At 44.1% G+C, this 18591-nt stretch overlaps 1 protein-coding gene across 8 annotated transcripts in view; it reads right to left on the bottom strand.

Annotated features, from left to right (window-relative positions):
• The window catches only part of LOC141806232 (AT-rich interactive domain-containing protein 1B-like), a 276933-nt gene that overhangs the window by 221610 nt on the left and 36732 nt on the right, over positions 1 to 18591 (bottom strand). For 3 of the 8 annotated variants that reach the window (XM_074691600.1, XM_074691603.1, XM_074691602.1), the window contains exon 1: positions 12583 to 14558. The exons of 2 other annotated variants lie outside the window; for them this stretch is intronic. In XM_074691600.1, the coding sequence (XP_074547701.1) occupies positions 12583 to 13836 (1254 nt within the window). In that variant the 5' untranslated portion in view covers positions 13837 to 14558. Of the gene's footprint in view, positions 1 to 12582; positions 14559 to 18591 lie in introns of those variants that run through there. 3 more of the 8 variants (XM_074691605.1, XM_074691604.1, XM_074691599.1) reach the window with 1 other exon arrangement.

Here is an 18591-nt window from a genome sequence, read left to right on the forward strand (position 1 = left end):
CCCCATGCCGTTTTTTTTCTTTCTTTCCTCGTTTCGGAAATGAATGTCATCATCCATCCCGCTTTTCTCTCCGCCGCAACTCCCCCTGTCACCCCCGGGCAAACCTCAACCGAAGCCCCTGATTCTGTTTATTTAAATATTTGATATGTAAGCAGTCATAAAATAAATGTCAGAAGAGGGAAAGGGGAATGGATATGCTCTGTGTTGGGAAAGAGGCCATTATGGGTAATGGTTTCTGATGTACGTAGCTGCCCCCACACTATAACCCCCCTCCTCAACCCTTACCATACAGACAAACCTGCACGCTGTGACGCCGAGACACATGAAGCAACAGGGGAATAGAAGGAGTGGGGACAGTGAAGTCTGAATGTGTGAGTGTGTGTGCTACAAAGACAGGGATGCAGCTACTACACACTCTGAGCAACACACTTGTTCTGCTAGCGATATGGAAAATAGGCCCTCCCATGCACAATTGACTTCTAATACATTGTATACTCCTCAAACCATCCATTTACCAGGCATTGCAATTTCAGGGACCCTGAAAGAAGCACTTTGCTAGCACTTTACAAAATACCTTAGAAAAATCTCCAGCGTCTACCAACGCTCTTTCTCACTAACTGCCAATTCTAGCATGTCTGCTAAAGTGACAACACAGCCTTGCTCCCTCCTTGCTGTATTGAACATTGCTTTATCGACTTGCCAGGATGTCCATGTTGGACACATGAACCCACTGCTACCTGCTGTTAACAAAGCTAAAAACATTACAGACACACGACCATCTCTTTCTGAATGCGTTTCTCACATGTGAGTCCCCACAGTTAGTGGCACTCAAAGGATTACATAGCTGTGACAATTTCGACAAAGACCTGATAGAAACTGGAGGTAGGCGGGGTGAATAAATCAAGTGCAGCCGCTGAGAAAGAGAAAAAGAGGGAGAGAGAAAGTCTCACAGAGAACAACCTTGAATCTCTCCTTGATAGAGGTGTTAAAATACTGCTAATCAGCACAAAAAATCCCTCAATTAAGGACTAAAATCATCACAAAATGTTCATTAGTGCTGATGGTATATTGGCTTGGCATTTCAGGGCCTTTTATGCTCAGACCTTTTGCCTAACGAGCTCCCAGGCCACTGCTAAGGGCTGCAGGGGGGGCAGTGACATCACTTCAGGGGTTAAAGGTCAAAGAGGAGGTGTTGTCAGCTGATGACCACAGTTTCTTGAAAACAATTGAACGTGCCTAAATTCCCCTGTGACTTACCAATCTGTCAATGTGTGGGAAAGTTGAAGATGCAGTACAACAGATCGTGATGGATAACTTGAACAACCCTAAACAATTAAAACACCTTGTTTTAACCTTATACCTCAAATTCACACAGACATCAGCACAATCCATTTAGTCAAACACACTAATAGTAACAACTGTATGCAGTTTGATAATGCACGGCCATCTCATTTTGTCGCTCAAAAGTGAAGCCAAAATAACCTAGCGTGGTGGGTGCCGACATCTTCATTTGTAACCAACAAACAGTAGAGATGTTGTTTGACAGCTGTCCTGTAGTAGTGGAGTTGGTCTTCTTACAGTCGTAAGGTTGGGGGGTCAGTCCCAGGTCCCGTCTTTAGGCACATAACTCTAAACTTCCCCTGGTACTGTGTCATTAGTGTATGAAGGGTCTTATGATGGTGCTTTTAACTGCAGCTTCTGCCATCAGTGTATGGATGTGATTTCTATCAGATTAATGTAACTTTCAATGTAAAAACTCTTGAGGTCAGAAGATTTGAGGAAGCGTGATGTAAACAACTTGATTTACTATTTACCACCTTATGATGAGAACTCAGGCTCTAATTAGGGATCCACATCAATTGGCTCAGCTTAGCAATAAAAACCAGCTCTTTAGACTTGCAAACAGATATCAAATTAGCCATTTGTATTTATACCTATGACTGAAACCTAAGCATGTTTTTACCTAAGCCGATATTATGACTGTATCAATCCTAAATACCTCTTTTTACATGATTAATAGTTAAAAAAAAGGATATTACACCATCAAGCACCAGTTTCTGGATACCACTGTATCTTATCGGTCTCATGACGCATTTTATAACACAGCATTCAGTCAGTGTGTCGTGTGCCTGTGGTCAAGTGGTAAATGATTGTCCTTCTGTTGTGAATTGAGCAACCTAAAAAGGGTAAAAGAAACCAACTCTCAAACAGGAGCTGACTCTTACAGTCAATTCTCTCTCTCAGGTTGGTCCACTCCAAAGCCTAACATCTTCCTGCTCCAACCCTGAAGCTGTCATTTAGGGCCTGTGTCCTATGTTCCATTCAGTACAAATTAAGTTCATTGTCGAACGACTCCTCGACTCTAACTCTTTTAATTTTAACTCTAAGTTAAATTTGGTTCAACCTTAGGAATATTTGGGCTCATCTGTTCCTTCTAGGCCACTAACAGCCGGGACCTTTAAAACTAACTTTTCAACAACAATGGTAAAGATGGAGAAGGAGAAACTAACCACACTCAGTTTTAGGGGTACATTTTTCAAGTTAGCTTATGTCAAAACATAATCTCTGTGTTTTACAGTTTTTTTTGTCAAACCCCAGACTTAATTGTCATTTCTTCCTCTATTCTGGTAGTATGGTGCCTGAAGCACTTCTGGGGCTGCATTCATCAAGACACCTGTCAAACATTTTTTAACACCATATGACCTACAACACAAAAAAAACTTTATCTGAGCATGAATCAGCCGTTTGAAAACTTTGTACAATGACAGGTGTTGAAGAAAAATTTCACGGACTTGTGTTTTGATTTTATACTTTGTCCCATATTCCATCTGATTCCATGAAGGAGGTGGACTTTGTGACCCATATCACAAGCCAGTAGAGGGAGCGCTAAATATTTTGGCTCCACTTTTAGGGAGCTGTCATGGTGATCTTCTTATACAGCGTCTACTATACACAGAGGCAAAACGAAACTGTATTTAATCATTACTTATAACCATATTCTTTTCCAACTGATGGCTAACATTCTTGGATACATACCTTCTGTATACCTGAAAACCCTGATATGCACTTTTATGAGGCTCACATATACTCATATATACCCAACAGTGGTCAACACGTACAGCCCACTGCCCCCTCCAGAGCTGGGTCAGGGTGCCCTCCAGAGTGCCTCGCCCTCTCTGCTGTTAATTACCACTAATTGGCCCCGCTCGTTTTTTTTTTCCTCTGCTATAATGGAACCATTCATCTTTACTACTTAATGAGTAGGCACTGTAGTCACCAGCCAAGGTCACCCGCAACTAGCATCTAAAAGACAGAGAGACAGAGACTCAGGAACAACTGTGGGGGGAAAATAGTGGAGAAAAAAAAAAGTAGAAATTGATGTGCATGTTTTTGTTTTGAAACACTGAGAAGAGAATGTGAATTAGCTGAAGTTTCCACACATGACTCTGCTTTTTGGAATGTGGCCAATGTGGGGGAAAAAAAAAAAGTTGAGAAATGTCTGGGAGCTGTACAAGCCTGCAGTGTCCAATGCAAACCACATCACACACAGGGAATTTCCAAAGACAGACTAATTAAAATACCCGTTATGTGAGTGAAAACAATGAATCGCTCAGAACAACACTTAAAGCGGACACTCACACAGTCAAACTGAGACGTAAATACAAAAACATACTTTTCAGAATGCTGTGAGAGCCTCTTCTCAGGCTTATGCACACATAATTATCAAAACAATCATTCCAACCGTCAGCACAGACTCCAGCCCCAGCGGGTGAGAGGCCAACATGTTAGCTGCTCTGACTACCATAAAACATCCAATTAACACTGAATGCTTTATAAATTTGTCCAGTTGTTGCTTTGTATTCCTCTTTCCTCAAGTCTCATAAATACAATTGCTTGAATAAATACCCTGCACCGCTTGAGAAAATGCAGATTTTCCAGTAAAATGGAGGATATTTAATCATAACAGGCCCTGGACGGCTTTTTTTTCTCATCCAAACACCAGCACAGGAGAGCAAAAACTCAGCCAAATCTTCTTGATGGGTAAAAATAAAACTCCAGAGGAGCCTTTTACAGCAAATCGGTGCCCAGTGACGTCTCTTCCCACTGCATTATTTGACGACTTCCCAGCAGACAACAAACATTTGAAACATGCAGCCAGCGGCTGCAGGTCAGACACCAACAACAGCATCCTCACATAACTGTGAGCAGTGTAAGCTGTCCGTCTTTGCCTCAGGTGCAGCAGAGGAATGCTCCTCACTCAGGCTTCATAATTTGTCCCGCCAAAATCTGACAACTGGCTATTTTCCTTGGTTATTTTCTCTTTTTTTTCCCCTCAAGAAGTACCATTATGTTGCAGTTCCTCTGTTGAGTCTCGTGCAGCGTAGCAGAAGGAGCAGTCATGTGCTCCTGCAGCGCTGTGGCGATCAGCCCGGCACGCCAATGTTTGTAAATGGGACACTTGTCTATGGATTATGGTAATGTGGTATTCCACACTCCCCTCTGGCATGTGTCTGACATTACAGTAACCTTTGCATGTTTAGCCAACAGTAACTATGGATGTTCATTGAGTAGAGAGGAACACACACGCTCATGCACTTATGCAAACACACATGCACACACATACACAAACACACACACACACAGGTAGGAGGAAAACATCATGAGCAGTATTGATATCCTTTGGTGGTAGGGTGGGTACCTTTCACATTTAAAACAATAGGGTACCAATGCCTGGTACCTGGCGATCAATACCAGTACTCAACGGTACCCTCTTTTGTGTTTATGTAGTAAAAAATATAAATTTGATTAATAATAAAATATATTTAAAAAAATCTATTTAACATATTTATTCTTCAATATGTAACCTTGCATTGCTATGTTTATGTTCAGCATGGAAAATCGCATACTTTTCCACTCCCTCACAGTCACAAGGATGCATTTAGGTATCTAAACATGGAACCTTTTGATTTTACGTGAATCGGTACTTGGTACTTCTGACTGAAATTGGTCAATAAGAGTACCTACTTCAGTACCCATCCCTATCTGGTGGAATTAAAATCTTTACAAAACAAGAAATTTAAACTTTAAAACAGGCACACTTGTGTTGCCTGAATCATATCCAGTTCCCCCAGTTTGTGTCAAAGGAGGAGCTGGAACATAAAAAACGCAGGTCTGCGTAAGATAAGGATCCATGTGTTATGGAAGGAAAAGAGAAAAACTTAAAGAAAAAAATCTGTTCTCCAAACCCTACACAACACTTAGGTACCACATTTTTAATATGCATCACTTCTTTGTAGTATCTTTATAGAGCAGTAGCAAATATGCATGCATGTGTGTGTTAGTGTGCAAACAGTGCATGCCTTCGGACCAGGATGTGGTGTGAAGTTTTTTCCAAAATTGCTCAGACCAAATTGATCTAAATTGAGTAGTGTTCAGCCAGGAGTGACCACCAGTGTCCTGTTGTGATCAGAGTCTTACACAAACACACACTTATACACAAACACACACTCGCTCATACACTCACAGACAAACACAGTCTGCTGTTAGATAGAAGAGAGAAAGAGAGATGAAAGGAACATGTGGTGCCCGGGACAACACACAACTGACCTGTAACACACACACACGCGTGCATTTCAGAGTGTGTGTGTGACAAAGACAGAAAGTGGAACTCAGAGAAAAGCAGAGACGATGCAAAGAAACAGACAAAACTCATCAGCAGAAGCCCGTTGTGTCGTCCGTGTCCCATCGTTTTTCTATTTTTGTCTCTCTGTGTTTCACAGACGGCAGGCAGCGCCTGGCTGGTGCTGTTTGGTTGTATTTTCTGTGTTTTTTTTATGTATCTGAGCTAAATGGTCCCACCGTGCCAGCGCTGATTAGGATCAAGTCAAAGCAAACAGCGCGACGTGTGACTGGAGAGCACAGTCTACGTCTCCAAACAGAGAGGACTGCGGATGCTTTGATGTGTAAAGTGATGGATGATGGAGATGATGCTGATGATGATTCTCTTACAGGCTGCTGAAAAGTGGTAGAGATGGTGGAAGCTGGAAATGTATATGCTGACGCTGATACTGAACAGATTGTACATAGGCTTCATTGGGAACATGCATTTACAATTTAGGAATGATGTGGTTACTTCAACTCTTATGTTTCTGAATAAAACTGCAAAACAGAAACAGATGGAAAAAAGCTAAAAGCACTCTCAAACATTTCAACACAGCTTCAATGATATTACATCTTATTTAACAATTAACAATGAGTGGATAATAAATTAGATCCTAAACAGTTTTTTTGAGTAAATGGCACTCATGTCTGTGTTTTCTGAGTGGAGAATAAAAGACATGAGCACAACCAGAAAGCAATAACAGCTTTGCTTGAAAATCTGCTTTAAACAAAGCCTCGTATCTACCGCTCAACCAACTTTTGAGTCAGTAACCAAACTAACCCAAATAATAGTGAAACATGATGAGCAGAAAAAACTGGGCATAATTTTACAGTGTAGAGATTAAAAATGCCATGCTGACTCTTTGAATTTGCTTTAATTTGCTCATTTCAAAGGAGACTGACCTGATTTCTTTCTCATTTCCTCCTCTTTTGTCCAGAGACGCAGGGCTATAAGCGGGACAATGCTTCAGCAGTAGCCCACAGATCTGTTCAGTATAGTGTATAAATATTCGATAGGATGTGTCGGCTGTCTAAATACCTCTGAACTGACTGCAGGTCCCATGGGAGACTGAGCTAGCTACTGAGAGCCAGGGACATGAGGCAGATAAAAGAGGAGAGAGTGTATTTATGGAAAAACACAGGAAGAATAAAAGGAGAAAGTGAAAGTGAAATGTTTGGTACGAGGGTCCATCTGTTCGTATACAGTTAACTGTACAGTATGGAAACTGGAGGGGAAGAAATAGAAAAGGAGTAAAATAATTCAAATATGACAGGCAAGTTAAACACAGAGGAAATACAAAAGAGGAACAAAGAGGAGAATTTGAAAAGACAAATGTGAAAGAAAAAGAAGAAAAGGAAAAAAGCAAAGAAAATAAAAAAGAAAGAAATCCCCCTTCCTCAGGGATCAGGGGAAGGAGGGGGGTCCTTCCATTCAGCCGCTCCACGTGGCTAATTACCATATGTGAAGGTCAGGGTGGTGGCGGTGGAAGGCTGGTGAAGGGGAGGTGTGGGGTGCCACCACAGCACCCACTGCCTTGAGACCTGGCTCCCTGCCAGCTACACACAAACACAGACGCACACCACTGAGGGAAGGAAACCTAATATATTTATGTGTGTGTGTGTGTGTGTGTGTGTGTGTGTGTGTGAAGCCAACGACTCGTAAATACTTCTTTTTCCTCGCATCGTTCACAGAGCTGAAGCGGGGTGAGATCCAGAGGGAGAGGATTTTAACTATGCTGACATTTGCCAGAGTTCAGATACTGATTCTCGCTCTGTGAGTCTGTCTCTCCCTCTTTCTCGGTCTGTGTGAACTCGGCCGGGCCCATTCCTCAGAAGTCAGCAGCCCTCCATGTGACTCACTTCAAATATCGCCTACATTTCTACATCTCTGGCTCCTCTATACTCCCTCTGTCTCTGTTTGTGCAGAGCGGAGACGGAGACTAAGTCTCAGTGCGAGCGGCTTTATGCAAATCACGACCTACTGGATCACAAAACACAAATTAAAGTGTAATAAATCATCTATATAGAAGTTAATACACCTAAAGCTGATGAAATAACACCTGCTCATGTTGGAGGGTGAAAATCTGCAGACATTATCAATCTGAAAGAGTTTGGTGGAAAAATAAAGAGTAGAGCAACAGATCTGCAGCTGAGACTTGGTAAAAGTAATCACAACACACTCGTAATAAAACTGCAGACCTTTTCTTTGTATTGTTATCATACCGACAACACTGAATTCAGAAGTAAGACTAAAAGGAAACTATTCACCAACTATCTTGACAATTGATTGACTCTTTGGGGCTTCTTTTGAGTAAAAATGTTAAATATTTGCTGGTTCTAACTTTAAATGAAAAATTCCTGCTCCTCTTTGTTATTTAGTACACTACTATTGAAGAGTCTTTGTGATTTGGAGTGCTGGTTTTACAAAGAAAAAACACTCAATTAATTTCACTTTGGGTTCTTGGAAAATGTGAGGAACTTTCTTTCAGGATTTATGAATGATGAAAAAATTAACCAATGAAAACAATCAGAAGATTAATTAAATAACACTCAATAATACCTTGGTGTTCAGACTGCAAAGCTTTGTGCGGATTTTACACAGAAAAAACTTGTTTTGTTTCTCTAACTCAGCTGATAAAAAGCACACTTTCTGTTTGATTACTTTTAGGCTCCGTGCAGCTACCTGACACAAGCACAGGCAGCATCTGTATCTTTAAGTTCAGTTTAATCTACCCCTGTCACAAACACTACAATTCCCAGCATGCCACAGAACTGGGCCCAATTTCAAACATGGTCATCACACATTTAGCGCTCTGCTCCGGATACAGAATACATGAGGGTGAAAAGTGAATTTCAGCATGACTATCAAATCAAATCCAAAAAGCCTCAGACTTCCTCGTCCACATGGAGAAGCTAAATTCTCCCCAACGCACAATTAACTTTCTTCCCCAAAACTGCTTTGGTTTTGATTTCTCTGCTCCCTCCTGACACCGGCTGTTCGGATAAGACCGAGCTGGAAAACAGCTGACACCAAATCAGCGCCGCTCGCAGTAATTAAATCCTTTCTTCGGGGCATTTACACATCAACCTTTGACTCCAGGGGATGTTGTGGGGCCAGGGAGGGAAACTACAATTATTTTATTAGCTAGCTAATAATACATGAGCTTATGTCCAGTGATGCAAATGGACCATTTTTATTGTTTTTTTTTTTAAATTTTATTGGTATTATTTTTAAAAATCAGAATTAATTGGCGTTTTGTGAAAACCGCATGCAGACCAGGGATAACCCCGGTCTGCCAATTACCAAAGCAGGCTCTGTGTTTCATCCAAGAAGATGAAAAACGCTGCACGGGGCCCTTATCGGACGCAACAGAGCAAATTAAAATTTCACTCTGGTGTTGCTAATCAGCGCTGCGCTGGCTGGCCAAGACAGAGATGTAAACAAAACAACATAAACAAACGAGTGATGTGAGGGGGCAGAGAGCAAGAGATGGAAGAAGAGGGAGACGTCGGCACAGGGAAGGGGCATGAGGTTGGACTGCTTAGTGCTGACGAAGGGACTTTATCCTTCTCTGTATGTATGCACACACACACACACACACACACACACACACACACACACACACACACACACACAGCAAGACAGGAAAACAGAGAGAAAGACAAACACTCAAGGACACAGAAAATAAAAACACACACCCTAGAATAAAGAATAATACCTAAACACACACACCTGCGTGCCCATTTTCTGACCAGACCCCATGGGCTGTCCGTCCGATGCAGAACATGAACCATAAATTAAATTCCAGCAGCCACAGTCAAGCCCATCACTATGCACAAGGCTCCCTGAGATAGCCGCATAATACAATGTGACATTGATGCATTGCTCCTATTATAAAGTCTTTGTTCGTATCACACTAATAATTCATAAGAGAGAAATGTAAACAGTATGCACTGGAGAGCACTGCGAGCAGGAATCATTTCAAGGTAAGCACATTACCAAGGATGGGACTGAGACTGCTCTTTGATATGTAGAAATACTGCGCTTTGATTTCAATTGTAAAAATAAAACAAAGCTCAACACTGAGCATAATGGTGATAAATTAGTGGAAACAGCAGATATCCATTCATTCTTGTTTTATTAGGTCAGATTTTAAATGAGTCTCTGCTGTAATTATCTGAGCAACAACGCTGTTTCCAACTTTCCAGGCCCTCATTATTATCTATACTAATGACTTTTATTGTTCTGTGTGTGTGTTGTGTGTGTTCTGATTAGTGGATAACAGTCAGATCTTTGTTACACATAAGTCTATACAGAAATGCTGTTTCACTGACGATGCAAACTCTGTATTTCTGGGGGCACATATGCTGCATTCGCTTTAGGTAAACACTGCATGTAAGCAAGGAAACACAAAGCAGCCAAACATTCACAAAGTTAACGCTGATTATTCCTGTTTTTCCTCGATCTTAGAGGTCACAGTAATTCAAAAAACTAGGACAACACCATCTTTGATGACTTGACGCACCTTCTGAATAACCTATCTCATGTAAACACACATGCACACACGTTGCCTTTATTCTGGTGAGTGGCCAAACAAGTGAGTGTGTTGGAGGGGCGCAGCGGTGTAAATGAGGTGCACTCGTTTCGCTCACAGTGTGCTCCTGAAGAGAGGCAGTGGGGAGGGAAATTGAATTTGAAAGAGGGGAAACTGTGCCAACAGGTGACAGAGGCGTGCTCCGACCAAACGCACTCTGAAGTGAAGCGCAGTCATATCACGGGGCCAATTTGGAGGCAGTATTATGCACTACACCGCTCGCCTTTCTCACACAGCCTGTCAGTGCACAGGAGAGCAGTGCTGCCGCTCCAATATGAATTAAACATAGGGCTTTTGTAGCGTGAATATACTGCTGCTGAAATGTTGATACAGTCGAGAAAAAACATAGCAGCACATGCCCTCAGTGCAAAAGTCCAAAAAACTAGGGAAGAAATGTTTGCACTATAAAATGTGAGACTTACTGAGAAGGCTGGTTTGTAAAACGATCCGCACTAAATTTTAGAGTATAGATAGAGTATGGAGTATGATGAAGATCAAATTTTTATCTTACTAACTAATCTTCACATAATCACTTAATACAACAGCAGTCAGGAGTAAGGTTTCTTTTGGTTTCTGGTGACCATGGCATCAGTGAATAATTTGATACAATCAATACCACAGCAAAGCCTCCCACGCTAAAACATTCACTTCATTTCCCCAGCACCCAATGCAAATTGCTTTTGATTGAAACAATGTAGGCTAATGAAGTGCTTTTGTTTTGCGAGAGGCAGACAGTATAAGCTACGCTCAGCCACCTTGCCCTCCAGTTGTCCAGATGTGCCATCCAGCAGTGCGGATAATTCACTGCATCAAAAACAAACACCGAATAAAAGCTCATCTAGAAAAATGTGTGTTGTTGTTGTTGTTCTGGGGCAGTTTCCTGGACTGACAGATATTCCTTCTCCAGGCTGGATGTTTGCACTCTGTTGGCACATCAGTGTCTTAGGTCAGGGTGCAGGAACTCACAGAGATCTTTGACAGCATCCCATGGAATAGAGAGGGAGACTTCAACAACTAGCCCTCAACTATTACCACTGAGGTGACCTCAAGCAAAGCACTCAACATCCAGCTGCAGCAAAGACAGCTCAACAGCTTGTTCTGTAAAAATGTATATGCAAGTAGTTTTTCAAATTTGAAAATTTTAAATGTATGTGGAGGGGGAAAAATCTGAAAACCATCATCCAACAATAATTTCAAAACATAATTTCCTTTGCACAAAACATTTTCTTTCCCCTTTTGTGAGTTATTTCTATGCTGCAGTGTTTTTGAATTTTCTATTCCATTTCAGAAATTCTGAGAATAATTATTAGAAGCAGCTCAGCCTTTATAAAACTTCAATTATCAAGTTGGACGGCCTCCAAATGTGGAGAATTCCCATAAGACCTGAATGCAGCATCACTCCATCCCTGCAAGATTTTTTTTTTTTTTTTTTTTTTTTGAGTGCAGTCTGCCCAGCGGGGCCACGGGGAGCCAATCAGATGGCAGACTGGGTGTCAACTGTGAGCCGGGAGAACTGAGAGCTTTGAGCCAGTTTACCTCCACTATTCAAATTCTGACAGCAGCAGCAGCACGAGAGCGAAGCAGGCGCACGAGGCGCTCCGGCTCGATGCAGAGCGCGCGGACACGGACACACGGGCTTCAATCGCTGGCCGTCGGTGTTTGTCTTTTGCACAAGTTTCACTAAAAAAAGGGATAATAAACGCTTCAGTGTGCTGATCATTCAACATCTTATCTTAGGAGATTATTTTACTTTGTTCGACGTGCGTCTAGAACTCAACTCGTCCTTTAAAAAGGGCGTTTCGCAACGTGTCTGACACCACGTCGACAGAGAGATGAACACGGCCAGCTTGGATTTCGCCTTTTAATCCACAGAAGAAAAAAAAAGGTCTTCAAAGGGGATTTAGATCCATGAATATAGAAAAGCACTCCCCGTTTTTACTCTATTTATCACCGATGCGTAACGACTAAATCCTGGAAAATAAACTCTTCGAAACAACCCGTTTTTTCTGTCCCCTTTCTCTCAGGTTAATGCTCACAATTAACACAATTAAAAAGTTTACACAAGTTAGAACTGTGCACGTTCAAATGACTGTTATCTGCATGAAAAAATGGAAAACAGTCAATGCAATTTTTCTACAAAATCCATCACTCATTCAAACGCCGTGGCTCCGGTCAGAGGCACACAGTGCGTGTTTGTTGTCAGGACACTGACATAAACACAGACACACAGCACCCAGCCTGATTGTGAGTGACAGCTCAGCTTGGTGTAACCAAAGTTCAGTGATGCACACCGGAGCGGCTCACTGAGAAGTTTCCATAAACTCACCTGTGACCTGCCGAGGCCTTGCCCTCCATTCCCCGGACTCATAGAGTGAGGATGGCTCCTCTGCTGCCCTCCCCAGCCATGTGCCGTGCTGGTTCCGTACTGGGGCCCCACGTCTTTCCCCAGGCCCATGCCGGCTTGCTGCTGCGCCGTGGAGCCGCTGTAGTCTTGATACGCACCGCCGTACCCCCGCATCATGGGGCTAGGAGACGTCAGCAGCTGGTTGAGGGTCGGGGTGGCCCCTGAGGGATGCTGCTGCTGCTGCTGCTGAGGCTGAGTCTGCCCTGGGAACCTTTGAAAGCCCCCCGGAGCAGCACCCAGGGGGGACTTGCCGTGGCTTGCTGAAGAGTTGCTGCCCATCATCATGTTCCCAGGTTGCCTGCATCCTGAAGGGCCCATCATCCCGTAGGCCCCTCCGCCATAGCCCGCGCGGTACGCCGGGTACTGATTGTACTGAGTGTTGTGGTACCCTGCTTCGTGGGAGTTCTCCATGCTGTTATGTGCCGAGGAGTGCGTTATCCCCATCCCACTACTCTGTTGCTGCTGTCCGCCATGTTGCTCGTAGCAGGGCCTTGGAGTGTAATAGTTGTTATTAAACTCAGAGTTGTTGCTAATTGGCCCCAAGTTGGAGTGTTCATACCTGCTACCCATCATCCTCTCCGCGGGTTTACAGGTGAGCTCCCCCTCGCCTTTCCCTGGCATGTGCTGCTGCTGTGGCTCCCCTTGGCCCCCCAACAGGTTCTCCTTGCCTCCGTGGTGTTGATGCTCCATACCTCTGTCCCCTCGGGGCCCCTGGCCGTTGTTATTGGCGGTGTTGTTACTTTGGATCTGTCGCTGCTGATGTGGCGCAAATTGGCCAAATTGCGGCGGCTGCTGCTGCGACGGTTGAGTCTGAGGGGGATCTCCGCTCCCCACACATTTCAGCTTGAGGTTCGCATTAAAACCAGCTTCCATCGAGGAAGTGTTTGAATTTGTCGAAGCCGGGGCGGACGTGAGGTTATTCCCATCCTTATCGTGAGTGTCTGGAGCGGTGTGAGTCGTGGAAGTTGAATGAACCATGTTGAGCTCGTTTCGGCGGTGATGGTCTACATTATTCAGAGTCCCATCTCCGGCACCAAGCATCGGTCCAGTCCGCTGTACGGTCCCTCCTCCTCCTCCTCCGGATTTCCCCGAATTGAGCTCCGGACCCAAACCGCTGGATAATTTCTTATTTTTGTTATTAGTTCTGGTCGGAGCCGATGCAACTTGCGCAGCCATGGTCACTCCAACATCTCAGCGCGCAGTGACAGCAAGCCCCGAGCAGTCTTGCGCGCAGAAAACAAGACAAGAGGGGGAGAAAAACACAAGCTGGAAGGTAAAATATATTCAGAAAAAAAATCAAGCTCTGTTGTAGCGCTGGTGCTGCTGTGGTGGTGCTCAAACGGTACGTCAGTGAGGCTTCATGTTGAAAGTTTCTCTGTCAGGTTTAAAAGAAACTTTTGCTCTTCCCCCCTCCGCCTCTCCTCCATCCCGGTTCTCGGTAATATGTAGCAGCGTCTCCCGGAGCCCTTGTGGCCCAGCATGGCATGAGAGAGAGCGGGCTCTACCAGCTTATCCACCTCCAGGGCTCCGGCGCGCCTCACTTGGAAAATCCGGAGTGGAGTAGCGAGCCATTACGCACACTGCATTTCGATGTTTCTGTGTTCTAAGGTGCTTAACGAGTTGATTTTATAGCAAAGAGCAAACCACACTCATATGGCAGTGTTTTGACAAAACACAACTCCCCGTGTTGTCATCTAAATATCAAACTATCTTCTGATAAATGCTTCCTACGCGGTCAGCGGATTACTCCTCCCGTGGAACATTAAAGTGCATAACACTTTGAGACGAACAATAACCGTAACTGATCGGGCATTTCCAAATTACGCACGGACATGTTTCATGTCTTCCGCACGGATCCTTCAAATAAACACACCAGCAGATGTGAAGTTTCCCCGAGCGACTTTCCACGCGGTTATCCAGATCTGATTTTCCCTCTCCCCACCCTCTCTGTCCCTCGGCTCAAGCCAGTTCTCTGCAGCTCTGACAGGAGTCGGACACGCAACCACAAGCTGTGCGCAATAATGTTACCATCGGAATAAGAATGTAATCACACTTTATAGCAGCTATAATGTTGTAATGTCTGTGCCACAGAGTTCATCCCCCCACGAGCTCCAATCACTTATATTCAGCCGGAAAGGGACTAATGCTCCCTTCAACAAAGAACCACAGCAATCATGTAGGCTAATAAGAGGGAGACCGTGGACATATAACTAAGTATAAACTGTGTAATATTCCAGGACTGGTGTATGTGATAGCAGATTAAAAATGCCATTAAGTATGATTAGGTCACGATATGCTCAAGATAAGTCCCAATAGGAATGTAATATGAATACTATGAATATTTAAGGCATTCTTCATTGGGGTCTTATTTAAATAAAAGGCTACCATCTTTAATTTCCTTCATTAGATTTAATTTATCAAAGAGCAACCTGTCTGTGAGAATAATGAAATAAAAAAGAAGTTAAAAAAAAATCAACCCCAGGCTGCAGTGTAGGACCACACAAAACCAAAGTCTACAAGATACGCAACCCCATCAGTGGTATTCAAACATGAATGTAAAATAGTGCTTAGTAAAGAAGCCGGGGTGTCTGTTGGGACTTGAATAAGCAGAGGGTCCGCTTTGATGAGATCAGATGCATTTGATCAACAGAGGGAGCTGCGGATGAAAGAGGGGTGGAGAGGGAGAAGGGAGGGTGGGAAGAGAAGGATTTGGGGATGAGAGTTGTGCTGAAGATGGCCATGATAATGATGATGACTGGTGCTGCTGGTGCTGGTGGTGGGAACAAATGTGGTGATGGTAATGATATGGAGGATGCCAGCAGTGTAGGTAATAATGCCCACAGTACAGTGCTCACTGTGTTATTCTAACACCTAAATGTTCCTTCAACTCAAATGTTTGTGAGAGAAGTAAGAGTTCACTTTGCTCTATACTTCTTGTGAAGTGTAGGATAATTCACCATGAGGCCATGTCCATGACAATGGGAAGACCCCTGGTGGAGATTTAGTGTCAGTACAAGTAAGAGCTTTAAAACATAAACAAAAACCCAGGCAGAGACAGACCTCGTGTTTTAGGACAGATCTGAGGGGCCTTTTTTTCATCAATGCTGCGACACTTCTCCTGTAACATTAAAAACCACAAACTCATGTTATCCCATGACAGCAAGAGGCTTAATCCTTCCTTTAAAGAGTAATCTTGCTGTTTGGAGACAAATAAAAGCATCCCCAGAAACCTTTCTTAGAGGTTTGGCTTTATGAGCCCATATGGCTGAGAGTAAAAAGCTACAATATTCCAACGGTCCAGCTAGGGTCTCTCCATGGTGTTCACAATTTACTCAGGCTTAGCCTATAGCATCAACAGGAGCAGATGGCTATTCTTCTATAGGACACACTGAACAGAAATGTGAGGGGGAAACTTGAAGGTGACAGAATAGGAGCTGTAACTGGGTCTGTGTATTAGTAAAACTACACGGTCAAAATGTCTTCATGTTGGGGATTTATTGCTGGTCCTGTGCACCTTTGCTGATTAGAACAAGCCTCATCCACACCCATGCCGCTCTCTGTACTTTGTGCACATGACGATTCTGCCTCCCATCAGTGTCCCAGATCAAAGCCTCGGCTCTGATCTCATCTAGAGCAACACTGAGGCTGACAGTGAGGGGACCTGGAGCATTAGCATATTCTATGATGGCGCCCGGCTTTTCAAGCCGTTGCCTCGGCTGCAGCTCTGGGTGTGCGCGCTGTGGCTTTGCAACTCTAATTTCCCTTTCTCTCTCATTAAAAAAAGCCCACTGTTCTCCTATTAATTCGCAGACACACTGATCTGTTTGAATGGCGAGGATGGGTGCGTGTGTGTGTGTGTGTGAGTGTGTGCAGGAGGAGGGAGGTGGAGGAGGGCAATGGCTCAGCGCATTTGCATTTATGTTTAATTTATAACCTTCAGGGGCCCCCTGATGCAGCAAGATTGAAACAATAACTCCAGACAAACACAGAGAAGAGAGGAGGAGGAGCTGGAGGAGGGTGGATGGAATTAAAAATATACAGATCAGGGATGGTATGTGCTTTGCATATGTGTGTGTGTGTCTGTGTGTGTGTACACTGCTAAAGATGCTGTTATATGTGTGCATCCATGTGCATGCTTCTTTGTGAGGATTCATTTGTGCATCTGCATCAAGGTGGATCTGGAATACACACACCCACACACACACACACAGAAAGAGAGGCAGAGGTCTCCAATCCACGGGGGGATAACATGCCACGGTGAGTGTCTGTCAGAGAAGAGAGCTGGAGTCTGTTCCGAGCGAGTCTGCAGGGATCTCCCCCTAGCAGCACAGCACAGAACAGCACAGCAGACAGCAGCAGCAGCAGCAGCAGCACAAGCCTGGCCAAGCACAGAAAGTGGGTCAGCCTAAAACACACACAAACACACACATGCACACAGAGATACACACAGCTCAGACGGATGCAGCCCCGGTGTCACACTGTGGGTGTGTTTGAAAGAAAAGGAGAGAAGAAGCGTGCAGAGAGAGAATGCCTGGATGATAGTTTGTGTACGTGAGAGGGAGCATGGTAGTGTATTTTGCATTAGTGATGTTGAAGGGGAGGGTGTGTGTGTGCATGTGGGGGGGTTCTTGTTTGAGATGAGGGGTGGATGGCTAAGGAGGAGGAGGAGGAGAAGGGGAGTGCAGCTGAGACAAAAAGCTAGCCAGCCATTGTGAGCACACCCTATGGAAGTGCATCAAATTGATCCATAGTCTTTTCATTTCAGGCTTGGGTAAATAACAGCATTTGCATTGATCAGTCTGCAAAACCAGGCAACGATGGGCCTGGGAGCGTACGGTATGTGCGTGACTGTGTGTCTGCGTGTGTGTGTGTGTGTGAGGCTGCAAACAAAACACATCTCTTATTCCTTTCTGCTCCTTGCGGAGTCGAGGGCCTCACCAGAGCCCTACAAACGCCTATGATGGATAAAATGTTTTCAACAACACTTGAGAAGAGTGGATGCTATTGTGTCCGCCTGTATACTGAAACACAGAATCACAGAATTCCCAGGACGCCGCTTGCTCTATTTATGTGTTATGAAAAACATGACTCAAAAGAAAACGGAAAAACAGCTATGCTCCACTTTCACTGTCAGCTATCATGTGAAGTGTGAAGAGGAGGAAGAGGATGAGAAGAAGATTCAGACGAGGAGAGGAAAGCAAGGGAGAGTGATTTTCTTCATCCGCAGATCCTATCCTGGTGGTGACAGGGGACTGGGCTCTCAGAAACACCCCCCGACGCCCAGCCCCAATACCTCCATCCTCTCTGCCCTCTCTGATGCCTGTCACTGCTCCTCTCCTCTCCTCTCCTTCCCTCCTCCCACCCTCCCTTCTCCTGACTGGAGGAGTGTGTGAAGTGTCCCCCGAGAGGCACAGACTCAAAGACGGTATTTACAAGATCCACACTGAGCCCACTTTTAACTGCCTGTGAAGAACTTCTCCCTCCGCCTTTGATGTGCAAACCTAATGGGGAAGAGCTCGCCGGCAGTCATTGCATATGTTAGCGAGGCAATGCGAGCTAATCCGCTAGCATTGCAAGGTAGACTTCATGCTGCTTGCAGTAAGTGAGCACTTCAAATGCTGTATAGCTTTGGTGCATTGCTGCCCTTGGAGAAGTCCCCTTTGGCAGAGACGCTGAAACGATGCATAAACTTTTGCAACAAATTAGTGACAGAATGACAAGCTTGTTTATTTCAGAAAGGAGTCATATTCATGAGTTTATAAAGAAGTCTGACAAAGTGATTACCAGCACTACAGTAAAACGATACGATGTGCAAAGTATAAAAGCAATGACTGGATTATTTATCCAGTTTAAAGTAAGTATATTACCAGATCACCCACTCAGCTGGATGTTTTTTGTTTTTTTTTTAAATAGGGCAAAACATCCGATAGC

The sequence above is a fragment of the Halichoeres trimaculatus genome, unplaced genomic scaffold (assembly GCF_033239565.1).
Source record: "Halichoeres trimaculatus isolate MK-OKI-2021-1 unplaced genomic scaffold, fHalTri1.1 fHalTri1_scaffold_17, whole genome shotgun sequence".
Classification (NCBI taxonomy): domain Eukaryota; kingdom Metazoa; phylum Chordata; class Actinopteri; order Labriformes; family Labridae; genus Halichoeres; species Halichoeres trimaculatus.